Raw genomic sequence first — 20,880 nt, 5'->3', positions numbered from 1 at the left:
AATCACATACGTATCACACATAAAACTCACGTAACACACACACAAATCACATACATATACACATACAAACCACATATACATAACAAATGCACACAAATCATATACATAACACACATACACAGAAACCACAAACACATAACATATACACACACATAAACCACACACATTATACACACACAACCATACACAACACCCACACACAAACTACATACACATAACAGACACAAATATACTCACAACACATACATACACAAAACACAAACACAATCCATACTCACATAACACACAGAGAAACCACACACATATAACATACACATGCACACAGACTTCACATACATAACACCCCACCATCAGAAAAAAACAGACAGACAGACAGACAGGAAGGACAGAGAAAGAGAGAGAGAGAGAGAGAGAGAGAGAGAGAGAGAGGAAAGAAGGAAGGAAGGAAGGAAGGAAGGAAGGAAGGAAGGAAGAAGGAGCGAGGTGAACTTGGACACTCAGCAGCCATTAAGGAACTGGGGTTCCTCACCCCACTGCCCATAGGAGACAAACACCCTGTTTTTTGTGACATGGGTGTGGAAGCTGAGAAGTGACCCCCCCCACACACACACACACAGTGATGCTGATGGAGTGACTTATGAATTCACCCGTGGATTCCTCTGTTCTGCTGACACAGGAGCTCCACCCATGACCATGGCCACCTCTAGCTCGCACTGGCCTGGTGCGGAAGCAGCCAGCGCAGCTCTCAGTGGTGCTCTGCATGCTGGGGGGACGCCTCTGTGGCTTCTCAGCCCCCACCAATCTCCTAATTCAGCTGCTGACAATGGGGAGCACACACCCAAGACTGCTGGTGTGCCCAATAACTTTAAGTCATTGCTCAGCTCTCCCGTCAGACCTGACACCATGACAGCCCCCATGTCCAAGTTTGTCATCAAGGTTGAGACCAGTCCTCCTACTGTCTTGGTCTACGTGTCCACTACCGAGTGCATTCAGCCCAGTGGCTTCACAATCACCACCAGGCATCCCACCACTCCCTGTGTCACCACGACCTATGTACCCTTCACCAGCTCTTATACCACCACTCCCACGACTGACAAGCCAACGACAACCATTACTACTATGGCACCTACCATCTCTGTCGGGAAAGTGACCTCATCTGTGACCTCTGCCTCCACTGTTACAGATGTGGGTGGCACACCCACAATACAGTCCCCACCTTCTTCTTCTGTCTCAACCACATATACAACCCAAGGTACTCTGACCTCTTCTACCACAGGAATCACAGAAATGATCACCATGTCCCCAACAGGTGTCCATACAACACTGCCCCTCACTCCCAGGGTTACTAGTCCATCTGCTACTGCTCCTTCTCAAATTCTCACAAAAACCTCGTTTACAACAGTAACTGATAACACTGCCCCGCCCAACACCAGTTTCTTGATCACCACAGACGTTATTACCAAACCATTTCCTACAGCAAGCAATTCACTCAAAACAGAAACTTCCTCCACCCGTTCCCAGGGCTCCACCAATAAATCAACATCGATTGCTTCTGTTGCTAAGAAAACAACCAGTCATTCGGGTGAGCCATCTATGGGGATGACAATAATGAGTAGCTCTGGGGGAACCACACAGAAGCCCATAAGTGACACTCCCAGAGAAGCTGTCAGTACAGCATCTTCTTACACAACCACACCAACAACGTCATCCGTCAATGCCGTGACGATTTCCACACCCAACATGGCTACCTTAATGACCACCAGCCGTGTAACATCACCACCAGGTACATTTCTGCCTTCTGTTTCTTCTGATATTGACTCAACCTTCAGAACACCCACACCTGGGACAATCTCAATTTCTAGTCCTTCAGGCCTTGTGGGGACATCCCAAGCCACAGACATACAGTCTTCCCATGGCCCAGGCGTCCCTACCACAACATCAATAGCTACCAGCCACCTGCTTGCAGACACGCTGGGTTTCACAGCTACAATGTCGAGTTTGGGGTCAACACAAACAGCTTCTAGCATGTCAGCCCCCTATGTGACACTCATGTCTGAAACCTTGTCACCTACTAAAGACATCCAAACCCTTACAACGACAAGTCTCACCACATCGTCTATGGGCGACACCGTTCCGTGGGGCACTGTGACAGACTTCACCTCAGCTCACAAAGCTCCCAGCATGCCAGCAACACACACCAATTTCATGTCATCTTACTCCACGACAAAGACCACTGGTACAACACTCCTGAACAAGTCTCATCCTTCTGTTTCCAGTGTGCTGCCCACACTTTTAAGTACCAGAAGTACAGGAGACACAAGTATCCTCAATGCAAGTGTTCCACTCACATCTGCGTTCTCTCCATCCATCCTCCCCGACAGCTCTGGGACCACACAGACGGACAGTGTCCCCTCAGCTCCAACCATCACCCATACAGTCCACATGACAGCCGAGTCCACCCAAACACCCACCACACCCACAGCCCCCACATCTACAGAGCCTCCTCCTTCTATCTCAGCGGTGACTGGAACAGGTCAGGCCCCCTTCCCCAGCCATGCTACCACAGTTACTGGAGACACCATGCTGAATCCCACCACAGACCTTCCCACAGGATCTCCCCTGACAGAAATCACCATGGCTCCTCTGACTCCTTCTTCAGTTGCCCCCACAGATACGTGGCTTTCTGAGCGTTCCAGCATGTTCTCTTCCATGAGCCCCAATGTGATGACATCATCCACAAGGAGCATCCTTTCCTCTACTCCTGCCCCAGACACACAATCTGTCACCACTGGCACGATGGACACCACCCCTTTATCTACCTCAGCAACAATCCTCCCAACCACCCATGCCACATCTGCAGCAGTGTCTCAGGTCAACTCCCCTGGCTTCCCAAGCAACACTGTTGGACACAACACATCAGCTATCACCTCTCCTACAACCACCACACACACACTGACCGCTGACACCTCTGTCACACCCACCTGGACCTCTTGGCCCACCTCAGAAACATCCAGAACGGCCACCACACCCTCAGTCACACCGGTGAGCATCGAGATAGGGACGTCCCCCGCCACCGCTGCTTTGTCCTCGGTGTCTATCTCCAGCACACAGCCAGTCACCACAGACTTCACACACACTGCCCCATTATCCACCTTGGAGATGGCATTTCCAACTTTCAGTGCCTTGTCTACAGGTACATCTCAGGCCACTGGCTTCAGCTCTTTAACCAATGCCGTGACAGTGTTGACATCGGAGATATCCTCTCCTTCCTCCTTCACAGACACACTGGCCCCTGACATTTCTCTCATGTCTACCTGGCCTTCACTACCCACTCCAGAAGCAGTCAGGATGTCTACCACACATTTGGTCACCATGGCCACCCAGACCTCATCTCTCGTCACTTCCAGCTCCACAACCCCCAACATCTACTCCACAGATAGGATCTCCACAAGTCCTACCACTTTTGGTGTGAGGGACACAGGTACACCTATAGCCGTGGCTTCACCTACCATGGACATCTCTACCATTCCAAGTACAGCTCTCATCAGCTCCTCTACAAGCAGCACTGTCCCGATGGTCACAACAGACATCCCCCCAACCCACGAAGGTTCCATCACATCAACAACCCTCACCACACTCCTTCCATTTCTTTCAAGCCCCCACAGCTTGGAAACAACACCATCTATCACTTCAACACGTACCACACCCAGTAGGACAGCTACACCCTCAGGCACTGGAAACTACTCAACTCCATTTGCCACAAGCCTTCCGGTCACATCTGCATCTTCCTTGTCCCTCTCTGCCAGCAGGACTGGAAACAGCCAGACAGGTAGTGTACACTCAACGCCAACCTTCCCCCATTCTCTCGACACAACAGTTGACTCCACCCCAACACCCATGACCACCAAGACGTTCATGACAGCCACATCCACAGAACCACCCTCTACTACCACATCAGTGACTAGAACCTTCTTCACCACCATTATGACACCCACTAGAAGACCCACAATGACTTCCACCACAGTGTCAGAAGTGACAACCACTGCCTCCAGTAGCTCCTCGTTTACCTCATTAGATACACTGACTTCCGGGATACTCACAAAAGCCACCTCGCCAACCACTCATGTGTTGCTTTCACACACAAGTAGGACCCCATCCTCTACACTTGTCCCAAACTCACAACCAGTCACTACAGACACTACACACACTCTCCCATTATCGACTTTGGTGACAACACTCCCAACTCCCAACACGACATCTCTAACCACACCTCTAGTCTCTTTCCCCAGCTCTCCAACTAGGCCAGTTACAGTACGCACATCTACCTACAGCACTGATACAGCCTCAACGGCCAGGCCCTCTCAGCTCACTTCTTTGACAGATGAGACTGCTACCACACACACAGCTACCTTGACCCCCTCCCTCAGACCTTCCACTTTCACAGACTTAGAGAGCTACCTGACTGACAGCACTTCTGCAGTCTCTTCCTTCCTGAGCACACAGCTCCACACTACCACAGCCGCATCTCTGACCCACACACCCACCAGTGCTGAGCCATTGGTTACTACGACAGGAGGCACTCACACCCTCCTAGTCACCAGCACTCCACCAGCCCACAGCGCTCTCAGCCTTTCATCCTCCACCCTCCAGAGCACAGAAACACAGTTTGTCAGCACACAGCACACCTCGCCCAGCAGTGGGACAGTTAACCCCTCAGGTACAGAAATCCCCACTAGTCCCCATGCTACAAGAACTCCAGAAACAACTGTAGTCTCCTCACCCATTTCTGACAGCAGTGCTGGGATCACATGGATGAGCAGTGGGCCATCAGCTCCAGTCACCAACCATATACTCCACACTACAGTGGGGCTCAGCCCAGCATTCACCACCACCACAACACTCACATCTCCCAAAACATTAGCTCTTCCTAAAAGTCAGCAGCCCTCCCCTAGCCCTGCTGTAACATCTACCAGAAAAACCACACTAAAGCAAACCACAGACTGTCTTAACACACAGCCAGTCACCATGGCCACCCTGCCTTCCTCTTTCAGCTCGCCCAGCATCACCTCCTTAAACAGCCACATCACTGTTACCTTGTCCACAACTGCCATTTCCTTACCTGCTGCCACAACAGGGACACTGAACACCCTCACACCCACAATTCCCTCTTCACATAGTTCAGGTCAGCCAACCATGTCAGACACATCTCTCCCCTCCTCATCAATGGTCAGCACCACAGAGTCACTCATGACAGACACAGCAGTGACTTCCTCAATCACGTCCTCGGTCACAGGCCCTCTCACAGATGCCACATCCAGCAGTCTCTCTCAAATAACCTCCAATATTCTGACCTCAGGCACAAGTATGGCTGTATCCTCTACATCTGCCTCAGTCTCACAACCAGACTCCACTGCCAGTGTGTCCAGCTCCCCATTGTCTGCGGAGGTGACCTCACTCCCAGTTACACACGCCACATCTGCAGCTACATCACAGGTCACCTTCCCCAGCTCTGTTACCAGCTCTGTTGTCTATTCCCCTTCCAACATCCCCTCTCCGACCTCCACCTTAGCCACAAGGACCACAGACACCCCTGCCACAGGCACTTCACCCATCCTGCTCACTTCAGAAACAAGCAAAACTGTTACCACACAGCCAGTCACCATGGCCACCCTGCCTTCCTCTCTCAGCACACTCAGCCTCACCTCTTTAAACAATCACCCCACTGTCACCTTGTCCACAACTGCCATATCCTTACCTGCTGCCACTACAGGGATACTGGGGACCCTCACACCCACAATTCCCTCTTCACATAGTTCAGGTCAGCCAACCATGACAGACACATCTCTCCCCTCCTCATCCATGGGTAGCACCACAGACTCACTCATGACAGACACAGCTGTGACTTCCCCAATCACATCCTTGGCCACTGTCACAGGCCCTCTCACATATGCCACATCTTCAAGCTCTTCTCACATCACCTCCAGTATGGTGACCTCACACAGGAGTACAGCTCAGTCCTCTACGTCAGTTTCAAGTTCACAACCAGACTCCACTGTCAGCAGGTCCAGCTCCCCGGTGTCTGTGGAGGTGACCTCACCCCCAGTTATACATGCCACATCTGCAGCTACATCTCAGGTCACCTTCCCTAACTCTGTTACTAGCTCTGTTGACCATTCCCCTTCCCATGTCACCTCTCCTACCTCCATCTTAGCCACAGGGATGCCAGACACCTCTGTCACACCCTCCTGGCCATCCCTGCTCACTTCAGAAACAAGCAATACTGTCACCACACAACCAGTCACCAAGTCCACCATGCCTCCCTCTCTCAGCATGTCCACCCTCATCTCAAAAATCAGCCACCCAACTGTCACCTTGTCCACAACTTCCATCTCTTTACCTGCTGCCACTACAGAGACACTGGGGACCCTCACACCTACAATTCCCTTTTCATCAAGCTCAGGTCAGTCTGCAACGATAAATACATCTCTCTCCTCCTCATCTATGGGCATATTCACAGAGTCACTCATGACAGACACAGCTGTGACTTCCCCAATCACGTCCTCAGTAACTGTCACAGGCCCTCTCACATATGCCACATCCATCAGTCCCTCCCAAATGACCTCGAATATTCAGACCTCAAGCACAAGTATGGCTCCATCTTCTACATCTGCCTCAGGCTCACAACCAGACTCCACTGTCAGCGTGTCCAGCTCTCCATTGTCTGCTGAGGTGACTTCACTCCCAGTTACACACGCCATATCTGCAGCTACATCACAGGTCACCTTCCCCAGTTCTGTTACCAGCTCTGTTGTCCGTTCCCCTTCCCATGTCACCTCTCCTACCTCCATTGTAGACACAAGGACCTCAGACACCTCTCTCACACCCACCTGGCCCTCCATGCTCACTGCAGGAACAAGCAATACTGTCACCACAGAGCCAGTCACCAAGGCCACCATGCCTCAGTCTCTCAGCATGTCCAGCCTCACCTCCTTAAAGAGCCACTCCACTTTCCCCTTGTCTACAACTGCCATCTCCTTACCTCATGTCAGTTCAGGGACCATGGGGACCCTGCAGACACCCATACCCACCGTCACACCTTCACTTAGCTCAGACCTGCCTACCATGACAGACACAGCTCTGCCCTCCTCATCCATAGGCATTACTGAGCCTTTGGCCACAGAGTCACACACTGAAACCCACACAGTTCCTAGCCTGTCACCAACTGATTTCATCTCATCTAACCCCACCAGCAGGCACACCAACACTCCCCTTGTTTACACACCCCACACCACCAGCAGTGAGACAGCTGCTTCTGTCAGTACTGGAAGCTCTCCACCTCCCCTTGCCTCCAGCTACCCTGCTGCCTCTTCCTTCTCCTCATCTACTTCGGCCAGGACAGCTGAGACTACACAGAGGGACATTGTCCCCTCAGCTCCAACCTTCACACATACACTGCACTCCACAGCTGAGTCCACCCTGACACCCACAACCCTCACCACACGCACAGCCCCCACATCCACCCAGCCTCTTTCTCCTACCTCAGCTGTGACTGGAACAGACCAACCCTCTTTCCCCAGCCTAGCCACTGTAACCAGCTCTGTTACCCATTCCCCATCCCATGTCACCTCTCCTACCACTATCTTAGCCACAAGGACCCCAGACACCTCAGTCACACCCACTTTGCCCTCCCAGTTCACTTTAGAAACAAGCAATGCTGTCACCACACAGCTGGTCACCAAGGCCACCCTGCCTCCCTCTCTCAGCTCACCCAGTCTAACTTCCTTAAATAGCCACTCCACTGCCACCTTGTCCCCAAAAGTCATCTCTTCACTTGCTGCTACTTCCGGGATACTGGGGACCCTCACACCCACAATTCTCTCTTCACATAGCTCAGTCCTGCCCACCATGACAGACACAGTTCACACCTTTTCATCTCTGGGCAGCACCTCAAAGTCATTCATGACAGACACAGCTGTGACTTCCCTAATCACGTCCTCGGTAACTGTCACAGGCCCACTTACACATGACATAACCACCAGTCACTCCCACATGACCTCCAATATTCTGACCTCAGGCACAAGTATGGCTGCATCCTCTACATCTGCTTCAGGCTCACAACCAGACTCCACTGTCAGTGTGTCCAGCTCCCCATTGTCTGCGGAGGTGACCTCACTCCCAGTTACACACGCCACATCTGCAGCTACATCACAGGTCACCTTCCCCAGCTCTGTTGTCTATTACCCTTCCCTCGTCCCCTCATCAACCTCCATTGTAGCCACAAGGACCCCAGACACCTCTGCCACAGCCACCTCACCCTCCCTGCTGACTTCAGAAACAAGCAATACTGTCACCACACAGCTAGTCACCAAGGCTACCCTGCCTTCCTATCTCAGCACACCCAGCCTCACCTCTTTAAACAGCCACCCCACTGCCACCTTGTCCACAACAGCCATATCCTTACCTCCTGCCACTACAGGGACACTGGGGACCCTCACACCCACAATTCCCTATTCACATAGTTCAGGTCAGCCAACCATGACAGGCACATCTCTCCTTTCCTCATCCATGGGTAGCATCACAGAGTCACTCATGACAGACACAGCTGTGACTTCCCCAATCACGTCCTCGGTAACTGTCACAGGCCCTCTCACAGATGCCACATCCATCAGTCCCTCTCAAATGACCTCGAATATTCTGACCTCAGGCACAAGTATGGCTGTATCCTCTACATCTGCCTCAGTCTCACAACCAGACTCCACTGCCAGTGTGTCCAGCTCTCCATTGTCTGCGGAGGTGACCTCACTCCCAGTTACACACGCCACATCTGCAGCTACATCACAGGTCACCTTCCCCAGCTCTGTTACCAGCTCTGTTGTCTATTCCCCTTCCCATGTCACCTCTCCTACCTCCACCTTAGCCACAAGGACCACAGACACCCCTGCCACAGGCACTTCACCCATCCTGCTCACTTCAGAAACAAGCAAAACTGTTACCACACAGCCAGTCACCATGGCCACCCTGCCTTCCTCTCTCAGCACACTCAGCCACACCTCTTTAAACAACCACCCCACTGTCACCTTGTCCAAAACTGCCATATTCTTACCTGCTGCCACTACAGGGATACTGGGGACCCTCACACCCACAATTCCCTCTTCACATAGTTCAGGTCAGCCAACCATGACAGACACATCTCTCCCCTCCTCATCCATGGGTAGCACCACAGACTCACTCATGACAGACACAGCTGTGACTTCCCCAATCACATCCTCAGCCACTGTCACAGGCCCACTCACATATGCCATCTCTTCAAGCTCTTCTCACATCACTTCCAGTATGGTGACCTCACACAGGAGTACAGCTCAGTCCTCTACGTCAGTTTCAAGTTCACAACCAGACTCTACTGTCAGCAGGTCCAGCTCCCCGGTGTCTGTGGAGGTGACCTCACCCCCAGTTATACACGCCACATCTGCAGCTACATCTCAGGTCACCTTCCCTAACTCTGTTACTAGCTCTGTTGTCCATTCCCCTTCCCATGTCACTTCTCCTACCTCAATCTTAGCCACAGGGATGCCAGACACCTCTGTCACACCCTCCTGGCCATCCCTGCTCACTTCAGAAACAAGCAATACTGTCACCACACAGCCAGTCACCAAGTCCACCATGCCTCCCTCTCTCAGCATGTCCACCCTCATCTCAAAAATCAGCCACCCAACTGTCACCTTGTCCACAACTTCCATCTCTTTACCTGCTGCCACTACAGAGGCACTGGGAACCCTCACACCTACAATTCCCTTTTCATCAAGCTCAGGTCAGCCTGCAACGATAAATACATCTCTCTCCTCCTCATCTATGGGCATATTCACAGAGTCACTCATGACAGACACAGATGTGACTTCCCCAATCACGTCCTCGGTAACTGTCACAGGCCCTCTCACATATGCCAAATCCACCAGTCTGTCCCACGTAACCTCTAATATTTTGACTTCAGGCACAAGTATAGCTCCATCCTCTACATATGTCTCAGGCTCACAACCAGACTCCACTGTCAGCGTGTCCAGCTCCCCGATGTCTGCTGAGGTGACCTCACTCCCACTTACACACAGCACATCTGCAGCTACATCTCAGGTCACCTTCCCCAGCTCTGTTATCACCTCTGTTGTCAATTCCTCTTCCCATGTCACCTCTCCTACCTCCATTGTAGACACAAGGACCCCAGACACCTCTCTCACACCCACCTGGCCCTCCATGCTCACTGCAGGAACAAGCAATACTGTCACCACAGAGCCAGTCACCAAGGCCACCATGCCTCAGTCTCTCAGCATGTCCAGCCTCACCTCCTTAAAGAGCCACTCCACTTTCCCCTTGTCTACAACTGCCATCTCCTTACCTCATGTCAGTTCAGGGACCATGGGGACCCTGCAGACACCCATACCCACCGTCACATCTTCACTTAGCTCAGACCTGCCTACCATGACAGACACAGCTCTGCCCTCCTCATCCATAGGCATTACGGAGCCTTTGGCCACAGAGTCACACACTGAAACCCACACAGTTCCTAGCCTGTCACCAACTGATTTCATCTCATCTAACCCCACCAGCAGGCACACCAACACTCCCCTTGTTTACACACCCCACACCACCAGCAGTGAGACAGCTGCTTCTGTCAGTACTGGAAGCTCTCCACCTCCCCTTGCCTCCAGCTACCCTGCTGCCTCTTCCTTCTCCTCATCTACTTCGGCCAGGACAGCTGAGACTACACAGAGGGACATTGTCCCCTCAGCTCCAACCTTCACACATACACTGCACTCCACAGCTGAGTCCACCCTGACACCCACAACCCTCACCACACGCACAGCCCCCACATCCACCCAGCCTCTTTCTCCTACCTCAGCTGTGACTGGAACAGACCAACCCTCTTTCCCCAGCCTAGCCACTGTTACCAGCTCTGTTACCCATTCCCCATCCCATGTCACCTCTCCTACCACTATCTTAGCCACAAGGACCCCAGACACCTCAGTCACACCCACTTTGCCCTCCCAGTTCACTTTAGAAACAAGCAATGCTGTCACCACACAGCTGGTCACCAAGGCCACCCTGCCTCCTTCTCTCAGCTCACCCACCCTCACCTCCTTAAATAGCCACCCCACTGTTACCTTTTCCACAACTGCCATCTCCTTACCTGTTACCACAACAGGGACATTGGGAACCCTCACAGCCACAATTCCCTCTTCCAATAGCTCAAGTCAGCCAACCATGACAGATACATCTCTCCCCTCCTCATCCATGGGTAGCACCACAGACTCACTCATGACAGACACAGCTGTGACTTCCCCAATCACGTCCTCGGTAACTGTCACAGGCCCTCTCACGTATGGCAGATCCACCAGTCCCTCCCACATGACCTCCAATATTCTGACTTCAGGCACAAGTATGACTCAGTCCTCTATGTCTGCCTCAAGTTCACAACCAGACTCCAGTGTCAGTGTGTCCAGCTCCCCGATGTCTGCCGTGGTGACCTCACTCGCAGTTACACACGCCACATCTGCAGCTACGTCTCAGGTCACCTTCCCTAGTTCTACCTCTATGCCAGACAGCACTTCAGTCCTTGTCAATGACACAGCTACCCTCACAAACTTCCTGACCCAAACCCAACCATCTCCACTCATCTCAGACACCACTCCGACTCTCCCTCCAGACTTATATGCCACAGTCACCTTGACTCCCTCTACAAGCTTTTCTCCCTCTTCCAATTCAAACACCCAATCCCCTGACAGCACGACCACAGCCATCACCTCCTCACTTCCTATAACCTCTGGTCACCTGGAGACACTAACCTCTCTAACGTCATCTCTGCCTAGTGAAGGAATCCCTACCATTTTCAATACGGGTACGTCTGCCATGACATCTACCACCTCAACCCATTCACATTCTAGTCTGTTACAAACCCATCCCAGTCTCATCCCACCATCCTCCATCACCCAGAACACAGGGATTTCCAGTCTCAGCACCGCCCACTCCATTACCCCCATTATGACAACTACTGTCATAGTGACTGGGGATACCCCAAGGGGTTCTCTTGGGACAGGTATGTCAGTTTCATCTGAAATTCCACCATCAAAGTCAACTTCTATTGCCTCTGTTCCCACTAGTGCTTCCCCTACAAGTCCAGATCACCCCCTCTCTTCCTTTCATACTCAGAGTTCATCACCAAACTCCAGTCCTAGCTTGTCAGCGTCTCATGTCCCCAGTACAAGCACCGTTCCATCTACTCTTAGTACTCTCGCGTCCACCCCGACTTCACTAACTACACTTACTTCATCAGGTGAACCCAGAACAGGTTCCCTCCCCTGGGAAAGTTCTTCTACAAATGCAGTGGTGACTTCTTTCGCTACCCTGATCTCTTCAACACCCACAGTAATAATGTCTGCTTCCCCATCTCTCCCTGCTACGAGACCAGTGCTAAGGACGACTAGTAAACCTCCTTCTCCCTTCTCCCTGAGCTCCAGTACAGAAGCTACAGTGTCCTCTGTAGTGACATCCTTTCCTCCTTCTTCAACCACCAGAACGTCCCCCACCACCTCACCGCTGACCACAGCTCATACCGTATCAACTCCCTTCTCTTATATCTCCCTTCCTTCTACTACACCTTGTCCAGAAACCATCACTGTCACCATAGTCCCCAGCTCTCCCCTGACTCCATGTGTTGACATCAATCCCAGTACTGGAGCGACATCTGCTCCCATCACCCCATTCTCTGTCATTCCCTCTACCACCAACATGGTTACCTTGTCCATGACACCAGAAACCCAGCCCTCAGACACCATCACTGAGGCTCCTAGCTCAACAGACACTAGGACACCAGTCACAGACACAGTCTTCAGGAGCTCCCCAATGTCCACCAGGGATGATCGGTTGAGTGCCACCTCTATCACCACCCCAAATATGCCTGGCTCTATCAGTGTCCCCTCAAGCCTGAAACCAAGCAAAAGTTTTGAAACTACCACAACTTCAAGCAAGGTGACACAGCCTATTCTGCCGGTCACAAAGACACCAGAGACGTCGGTGGCCACCATGAAGTCTCCTACCACCCTTACATCACCACGATCAAGATCAACTTCAGCCTCTACTCTGATGACCACTCCAGCGAGCTTGACCACAACCCCAGGTTGGACCTCTTGTCTTCTGTTTAGTTTCTTTCCCCATACCTTCCTTCTTTACCCAAGTTCTGTGTCACCAAGGTCAGGTCCTCGTTAGATTTCTCATTTTATCTGCGCTTCCCAGGTGTTTGCGACAATGGTGGCACCTGGGAGCAGGGCCAGTGCATTTGCCCTCCTGGTTTCTCTGGAGACCACTGTCAAGATCTGGATAACAGATGCCAGAATGGGGGTTCATGGGACGGCATCAGGTGTGTCTGCCCCAGCACCTTCTATGGGTCCTTCTGTGAGTTTCCAGTGGAGCAGTTAGACATAGGTGAGTAGCCAGAGCCACAGGCTCTGGCCTTCCTCCTTACAGAACCCCGTGTGCTCTGCTGTCTCCTCATCCGCTGCTGACTTCTCTCCCATGCACTCTGCTATCCCACACCCCCTCCTCACCCTTAACCTCCATCTGCTCCCAATGCCTCTGTGAGCTCTTCTCCGAACCTTACTAACTCTCAATGGCTGCTGTATTGACTGACCTCAGAGGTAGTAGCTGTAATACAATTCTGTGGATTATAAGTCTCTATTGGTTGCTGTGCTCAAATCCCTGACAACAGTATTGGTTTTTTGTTGTATATTTTTTTTTAAATAGATTTTTGTTTTGTAGCCCTGACTAACCTGGAACTCACTCTGTAGATCAGGTTGGCCTAGAACTCACAGAGATCTCCCTGCCTCTGTCTCTTCAGAGCTGAGATTACAGGCATGTGCCATCATGAATGGAGATATACACAACTTAAGGGAGAAAGGGTTGGTTGTGTCTCACAGTCTGAGGGTGCACAGTCCATCATGGTGGGGAAGGCATTGCAGTGGGAGTCTGGCACATCTGGTCCCATGGCACCCTTAAGCAGGAAGGAGAGAGAGAGAGAGAGAGAGAGAGAGAGAGAGAGAGAGAGAGAGAGAGAGAGAGAGAGAGAGAGAGAGAGAGAGAGAGAGAGAGAGAGAGATGAATGCTGGTGCTCAGCTCACTTCTTTTTTCTCAGTCCAGGCACCCAGACCTTAAATAGTGCCACCATATTTGAAATGTGTCTTCCTACCTCAATTATTCAACCTAGAAGCTCCCTCACAAATGTGCCCAGAGGGTTGTCTCCTAGGTGACCTAGAGTCTGCCAATGTGGCAGTGGCAATTAACCACGACAAAGTCAAACATGGGCAGTGCATGCTGGTACACACTTTGAACCCCAGCACTCCGGAGGCAGAGACAGGTGGATCTCTGTGAATCTGAAACATGTGTTTCAGGTCTGTAGAGCAAGTTCTAGGCTACACAGTGAGATCCTAACTTTAAAACAAAACCAAACCCCCAAAATTGTAAACAAAACAAATTAGTAAAGATTTGTTTTTATTATTTTTATATTATGTGTATGTTTGTGAACATGAATGCAGAGGTGACAGAGGCCAGAGATATTAGAGTCCCCTGACCTGGAGTTACAGGCAGTTGTGAGCTGCTTGATATGAGAGCTAGGAATTGAACTTGGGTTCTGTGGAAGAGAAACATACACCCTTAACCACTGAGCTCTTAAAGTAGTTTGAACTATTACTCTTAACGTATCTGCATCCTGACAGATTATTTGTGTCATGCTTCCATAGCAACTGACATATTCATATGGTCTTTCTGGTGATTAAGGGCCAGTTGCTGTGAACTTGGCCTTCTTTCTTTCACCTCTGATAAAAATACACCAGAATTAATTGATTTACTCTTTCTACTGGTAACAGCCCAGAAACTCCCCAGGCATTAAAAGCAAGAGCTCTGCTACATAGCACTGCCCCTAGCCCCTCCCTGGGGGATTCTAGGCAGGGGCTCTACCACTGAGCCACGCCCCCAGCCCCTCATTGGGGGATTCTAGGCAGGGGCTCTACCACTGAGCCACGCCCCCAGCCCCTCACTGGGGGATTCTAGGCAGGGGCTCTACCACTGAGCCACGCCCCCAGCTATCATTCCAGATTTCTTTTCCTTTCCTGGTATGCCTTCAGATGTGATAGAGAAAGAGAAGAGAATCCTGTGGGTGAGAGAGCTAGGGTGGTGATGGCAGACAAGGGCAGATGAGGAAGTAGTCAGAGTTCGGTCTTCCATGAAACAGACACAGTGGAGACTGAAGTGGGCATGGAGGTATCTGTGGAGCAGGAATTCTCTCCAGACCTTGAAGACAACACTTCCAAGGCTTACAAAGACTTCAGCAGTGCCTTCCAGCGTCAGGTGAGCAGAGACGAGTGAACTTAGCAATCCTCTCCTGGACCTGGGCGTGGGTCTGTAGGTCCCCTCAGGTCTATAGCTTCAGACATCATCCCAAACCACCATTGGCCTTTCAGATGCAGAAGATTTACCAGGCTGTTCAAGGCTTCCAAGGTGTGGAAATCCTGTCCTTGAGGTAAGAGACCCTTCAGGGACTGTGGAGACACTGTGGGGTAGAGGGAATGGGTGGGTAGGAGCCTGAGAACCCATCCCTTCCTTCCTTGAGGGGAGACTTTCACAGTAATTTTAGGGCTTCTTTCTTTGCAGGGGGGATAGCAGTCCTTAAAGAACAGCTGTATAGGGGTTCCCGAGATGGGGCTGCTGTCTTAGTCTTTCTTTGACTGATACCAGTTTTGTTTGACAGAGGAAGGGGGAAGGAGAGGGAGGGGAGAGACAGAGATAGGTAGGTGTCTGTGTGTGTGTGTGTGTGTGTATGTGTGTATGTGTGTATAAACATACAGATATATGTATGGAGAGAGAGGTAGGGATTATATATATGTGTGTCTGTGTGTAGATAGGGATATGTATATGTGTGTATATATGTGTGTGTGTTTGTGTGTGTGCATGTGTGTGTGTCTCTGTGTGTATGTGTGTGTATACACACACACACACACACACATATATATATATATATATATATATATATATATATATATATGAAGAAAAAGATAGGGATATGTGTATGTGTATACACACACATATATATGTAGGGATTATATATATTTATGGAGAGATAGGGATATATATGCATATACACACATATATGGAGATATATACTATATTTATTTTATTTTATGTATGTGAATGCTTGCTGGCATTTTTGTCTCTGTACCACATACATGCAAGAAGTCACAAAGGGTGTCAGATCCCCTAGGACTGGAGCTACAGATGGTTGTGAACCACCCTGTGGGGGCTGGGAACAGAACTCAGGTTCTCTGGATAAGCCAGTGCCATTATCCCCTGAGCCATCTCTCCAGCCGCTAGTTTGGTGACTTCTTGACACAACATACTCCTTACTCTTTCCCTGCTTCCCAGGCTGAGCAACCTCTTCCAGGAGGATGTGGGTGGTACCAGAGAAAACGCTTAGCCAGGAAAGGGTTTGTTCTGAAGGTGTGAAGAGCCCAAGCTCAGAGTCCCAGAAACCATGCCAGAAGCTGGGCTTGGGGCTGTTTCTGTGCAGCAGTGAAAACATGAGTTCAAATTCCAGCACTCATGAAAAAACTGGGGCATGGGCATGCGTGCCTATAACAACAGGGAAGTAGGAGGCAGGAGCAAGAGGATTGCTGGGAACCTGCTGACTGCTGTCCTAGCTCGGTGTGACACCAGATGTCATCCTTTGGCCTCTGAGCAGCAGCAAGCACCCCAACACATGCATATACACTACAGACCCACAGGCAGACGATGATGATGATGATGGTGGTGGTGGTGGTGATGTTGATGCTGATGGTGTTGATGATGACACACATATCCCTAGAAGCTCACAGGCCCTATATAGACTATATGATGCTATTCTAGGTAAAACAAAAAACAAAAAACAAAAAACAAAACAAACAAGCAAATAGTGGAAGGCACCTGAGGACCAATGCTCGAGGTTGTCCCTGACACACACAGTATCCTTGCATACCAATGCACAGACATAAATGTAGAGCATATACACCCATACATGTGCAGTGTGCACACATGCACACACACACACACACACACACAGGTGTACACTCACACGCACGCATACACACACACGGAACGTGACATTTTACATCACTGCCTGGGTTCCCCCTGTATTCCTGGACTCCTGCGACTGGTTCTAAAGGTGTCCCAGAGACCCCCTGTGGCCTCTGATGTCCTTGGCCCCTCAGGAAGGGCAGCATTGTGGTAGACTACCAGGTCCTGCTGAGGCTGTCCTTCAGCCCCCAGCTGAAGAGTGACTTTGAGAAGGTGAAGACAGTGCTGAAGGAGGAGCTTCAGAGTGCCAGTCAAGATGGAGACAGCTGTCAGGACAACCAGGGTGAGCTTAAGGCTGGGGGGAGGGGACAGGGTCACTGCTGCCTCTCTGGCCTATGCCAGCTCAGTCAGGGAACCTTTGGGAGCTCAGGCGCCAGCCCTGAGGTTCTTGTGACAGGCTGAGAGAATGGTCCAGTCCATGCTCAGCTGGGGCTTGGGAGGGTCCCACGAGGATGCTTGCTCCATGGCACTCTTTCCTTGTGCTACCTCCCCATTCCTATGCATTGTCCTTCTTCCAACAGCGCTGTGTTTTAAGTCTGACTCCATCAAGGTGAACAATCGCACTGAGAAAGATCTGACTCCAGAAGGTGAGAGTAGGGCAAACGGCTGAGTGACCTTGGGTGGCTATGAGACCTCCCAACTCTTGTTCCCAGGGAAGAATGGGGGTGGGGGTGGGGGTGGGGGAGGAGACCTTTGGAGAAGCCACTGTTGTGGGTGAATTGTACCTTCCTGCCCCACCCCAACCCCCGTCTTATTTTTCATTTTCATTTTGTTTTGTTTTGTGTGAGTGCATGAGTGTGTGTGTGTGTGTGTGATGTTAAGAAGACAACTTGTGCCCTTTCACTTTGTTGGTTCAGGGTGAGAGAGAGAGAGAGAGAGAGAGAGAGAGAGAGAGAGAGAGAGAGAGAGAGAGAGAGAGTTACACCCTAGCACCTACAAGCAAGACCAGGGGCCAGTGTTCCTTCTTTCCCTCATCTAATCTCAGGATCTTTCCCAGGGCCCCCCCCCCCCCCCGACCTTGGAAAAGCCAGCCCTCGCACCCCTCCCCCACCATACTTCCCTTCACTAAAGCTAGGCTCTGAGTAGATAGACCTCAGTCCCTGTTTCTGTTATCTCGCCTATCTCTCTTCCCAGCCATTTGTCATCGAACTGCTCCCAAGGGTTTTGAGGAACACTACTTTCCTTTGGTGGAGCTGAGCAGGCTCCGCTGTGTCACCAATTGCACACCTGGAGTGAATGGCACCATCGACTGCAATCAGGGACAGTGTTTTCTGCAGAAGAGTGGTCCAACCTGCCGGTGAGGTCCCGCCCCACTCCATAGGCCACCCCCACTCGCCCAAGTGGTCTCCCTAGTGTCACGCCCACCACCTTCCAGAAGAGTCCGGTCCACTGACTGCCCCAGGGTGGAGATGACTGCAATCCCCCTTCACCTTTGTGTGGCTTCCTGGGAATGAACCCAGGTTACCTCACCATGCTAGAGCAGCAAGCATCTTTGCTCCCCTATCCCACCCCAGTCATATTGCTTGTCCTTTTCCCTCCCTTCCTCTCTCTCTCTACTGTCTTCCCAGGCTGGCCTCGATCATTTAACTTAATAGTGAAGACTGGCTTTTAACTCCTTTGTCTTTACCCCCAACTATAAATGTGAGCCACCACATCCCACTGTCCCTTCTGGAGACCCTGCTCTATACAGACCAAACTCTCCAAGGTCCTGACCACTTGCTCTAGGATGGCAGACCCCAGCCTGTGTGGCCCTGCCTACTAGCATGTGACCTGTCTGAGCTCTGTAACTCTCTCTCCAGCTGCTTTTCCACAGACACTTACTGGGTCTCAGGCCCACGCTGTGAGTTGGCCGTTGACTGGAGGGTGTTGGTTGGAGGCCTGGTGGGGGCTGTCACTGTGCTGCTGCTGTTATTGGTGGCCTTAAGTGTCTGGGTGGTACGTTCCCGGGGAAGACACAAGGACCACCAATCCTCGGGCAGGTGAGCTGGAGGGGCAGAGGGGTGCTTAGGGGTCCCCTGACACTGCAGTTTTGCCCAATTACTTGACCTCCTGAGCTGCCACCTAGGTCCTGGACCCAGGACAGGAAATGGTTTGAGATCTGGGATGAAGACATCGCGGGAACTTTTTCTAACATGGGCTTCCAGGATGCCCCGACAGGTACGTCTTGATACCTAAGGACAGGGCTTGCCCTGGGCTGTACCGCAGTCTGAGGAGGGTATGTTGACCTCCTTAGCTGGGACAGACATGGGTCTGGTGCCCAGGAGTGGAGATTCCCAGACCATCCCTGGGTCACATGGTCTCTGTTTCCTCCGCTCTACCGCCCTCCTTTCTTTTCTCTGCAGCCACTAATGAAAACTTCCATGTTGCCTTGGAGAAGGTGGATACCAACATGATGGTGAGGTCACCATGAAGGGTTACTAGGCAACCCTCCCTAACTCAAATCCTTGGTTCCTTCTCAGGGCAGGTGCCTAGGTTGGGAGTAGGCAATGGCTTTCTCAGCAATCTCTACCCTCAATGTCCATTCTGTGGCAGGTTCACATCCAAAGACCTGAGGTAGCCTCATCACCAGCACCATCATCACCATCATCACCATCATCATCATCATCATCATCATCCTGAGCCCTTGCAGGGTCTCTTCTGTGTTCCTCCACTCTGCCCGGGGCTGTACGATTGAGCCCATTGTGCAAGAACTGATTCAAGTACCCACACGGCCCAGGCTCCCAGTATTCTTGGTGGGAGGGGTTCCTGTTTCCTTGACCTCCCGTCCTTCTCTTTGTTTGACGGAAACCCACTTGGAGAACATGCATCTCTGCTCTTCACTCCAGTATGGTGGGCAAGGCCGGCTCAGTCTCTTGCCTCAGTCTCCTCAGCTGTGAAATGGGTGTGATGCACTTGTACCATGACTCTAAAACTTAGCGCAATTACTTCACGTCTTTGGTTGATTTTTTTTTTTTTTTTTTTTTTTGCGGGTAGCAGGGCTTATGCATTCTCCTGTTGCTTTTCTCAGATTCTCTCTCCCTCCTGACTCTACCACCTTCCAGTGTCAGGTCTCCGTTGTTCCTTTGAGACAGAGTTTAATGCGGTTCTGGGGATCGAAACTAGGATTATGTGTATGCTAGGCAAGAGCTCTACCCATTGAGCCACACCCCCCAGTCATTGGCTCTTACTTTTGGATTTGCGCTCTATCGCCATCCTGGCGAGGCTTACCCTTCATCTTGCATGTTTACATAGCCTGACATTGTTCCTGGGGGCAGCATGAAGGAAGTCACACCTCCATCTCTCTCCTCATAGCTCCTTGCTGTGTGGCCCCTGCTCTCACGCCCCAAAGCTCCTCGAGTTGATTCTTGTGCCAGTCTCCTCCCTTAGCCCTATTGCTCTCCCAGTTGACAGGCTGGTCTTGAACTCTCTGACCAGGACCTTGATTCCTTGCTCCTCTATCCTGGCACCTACAAACCTGCTCCCTCTTCCATCCCAGCAGCTATCCCCAAATCCTACCTTGTTCCCACACCTCCCTGTTCCTAGGGGTCCTCGTACAGCCAGGGTGCCATGGGGTCCCCAGTTAATGCTTTCCAAGACCCTACTTCTGTACCCTGAGGCTCCAACCTCTTCTTTCCACCCTTGACGATTGCGAATCCCAGGCAGGGATTTGCCGACGAGGGGACACGACCCGTCTCCTTATTTCCTCTCCCCCACCTCCCCCAGTCTTTACCTCCTCTTCCACGTTGATGTCTTTTC

The 20,880-nt window shown here is 51.3% G+C and overlaps 1 protein-coding gene across 1 annotated transcript; it reads left to right on the top strand.

Annotated features, from left to right (window-relative positions):
• Positions 1-693: 693 nt before the first annotated feature.
• Positions 694-19,855, top strand: LOC110294974 (mucin-3A). The gene is made up of 17 exons (XM_085836390.1): positions 694-1,146; positions 1,659-1,783; positions 2,078-2,320; positions 3,005-3,042; positions 10,994-11,242; positions 11,696-12,085; positions 12,170-13,165; positions 13,282-13,470; positions 15,272-15,387; positions 15,501-15,559; positions 17,280-17,428; positions 17,667-17,732; positions 18,280-18,442; positions 18,945-19,124; positions 19,211-19,302; positions 19,488-19,540; positions 19,678-19,855. The coding sequence occupies exons 1-17, from the start codon at positions 694-696 to the stop codon at positions 19,762-19,764; spliced, it is 3,648 nt and encodes a 1,215-aa protein (XP_085692516.1). The 3' UTR covers positions 19,765-19,855.
• Positions 19,856-20,880: the final 1,025 nt, after the last annotated feature.

Source organism: Mus caroli, unplaced genomic scaffold, assembly GCF_978045245.1.
Source record: "Mus caroli unplaced genomic scaffold, Mus_caroli_1 scaffold_4, whole genome shotgun sequence".
NCBI lineage: Eukaryota > Metazoa > Chordata > Mammalia > Rodentia > Muridae > Mus > Mus caroli.
This window is presented reverse-complemented; position numbering and strand designations above follow the sequence as displayed.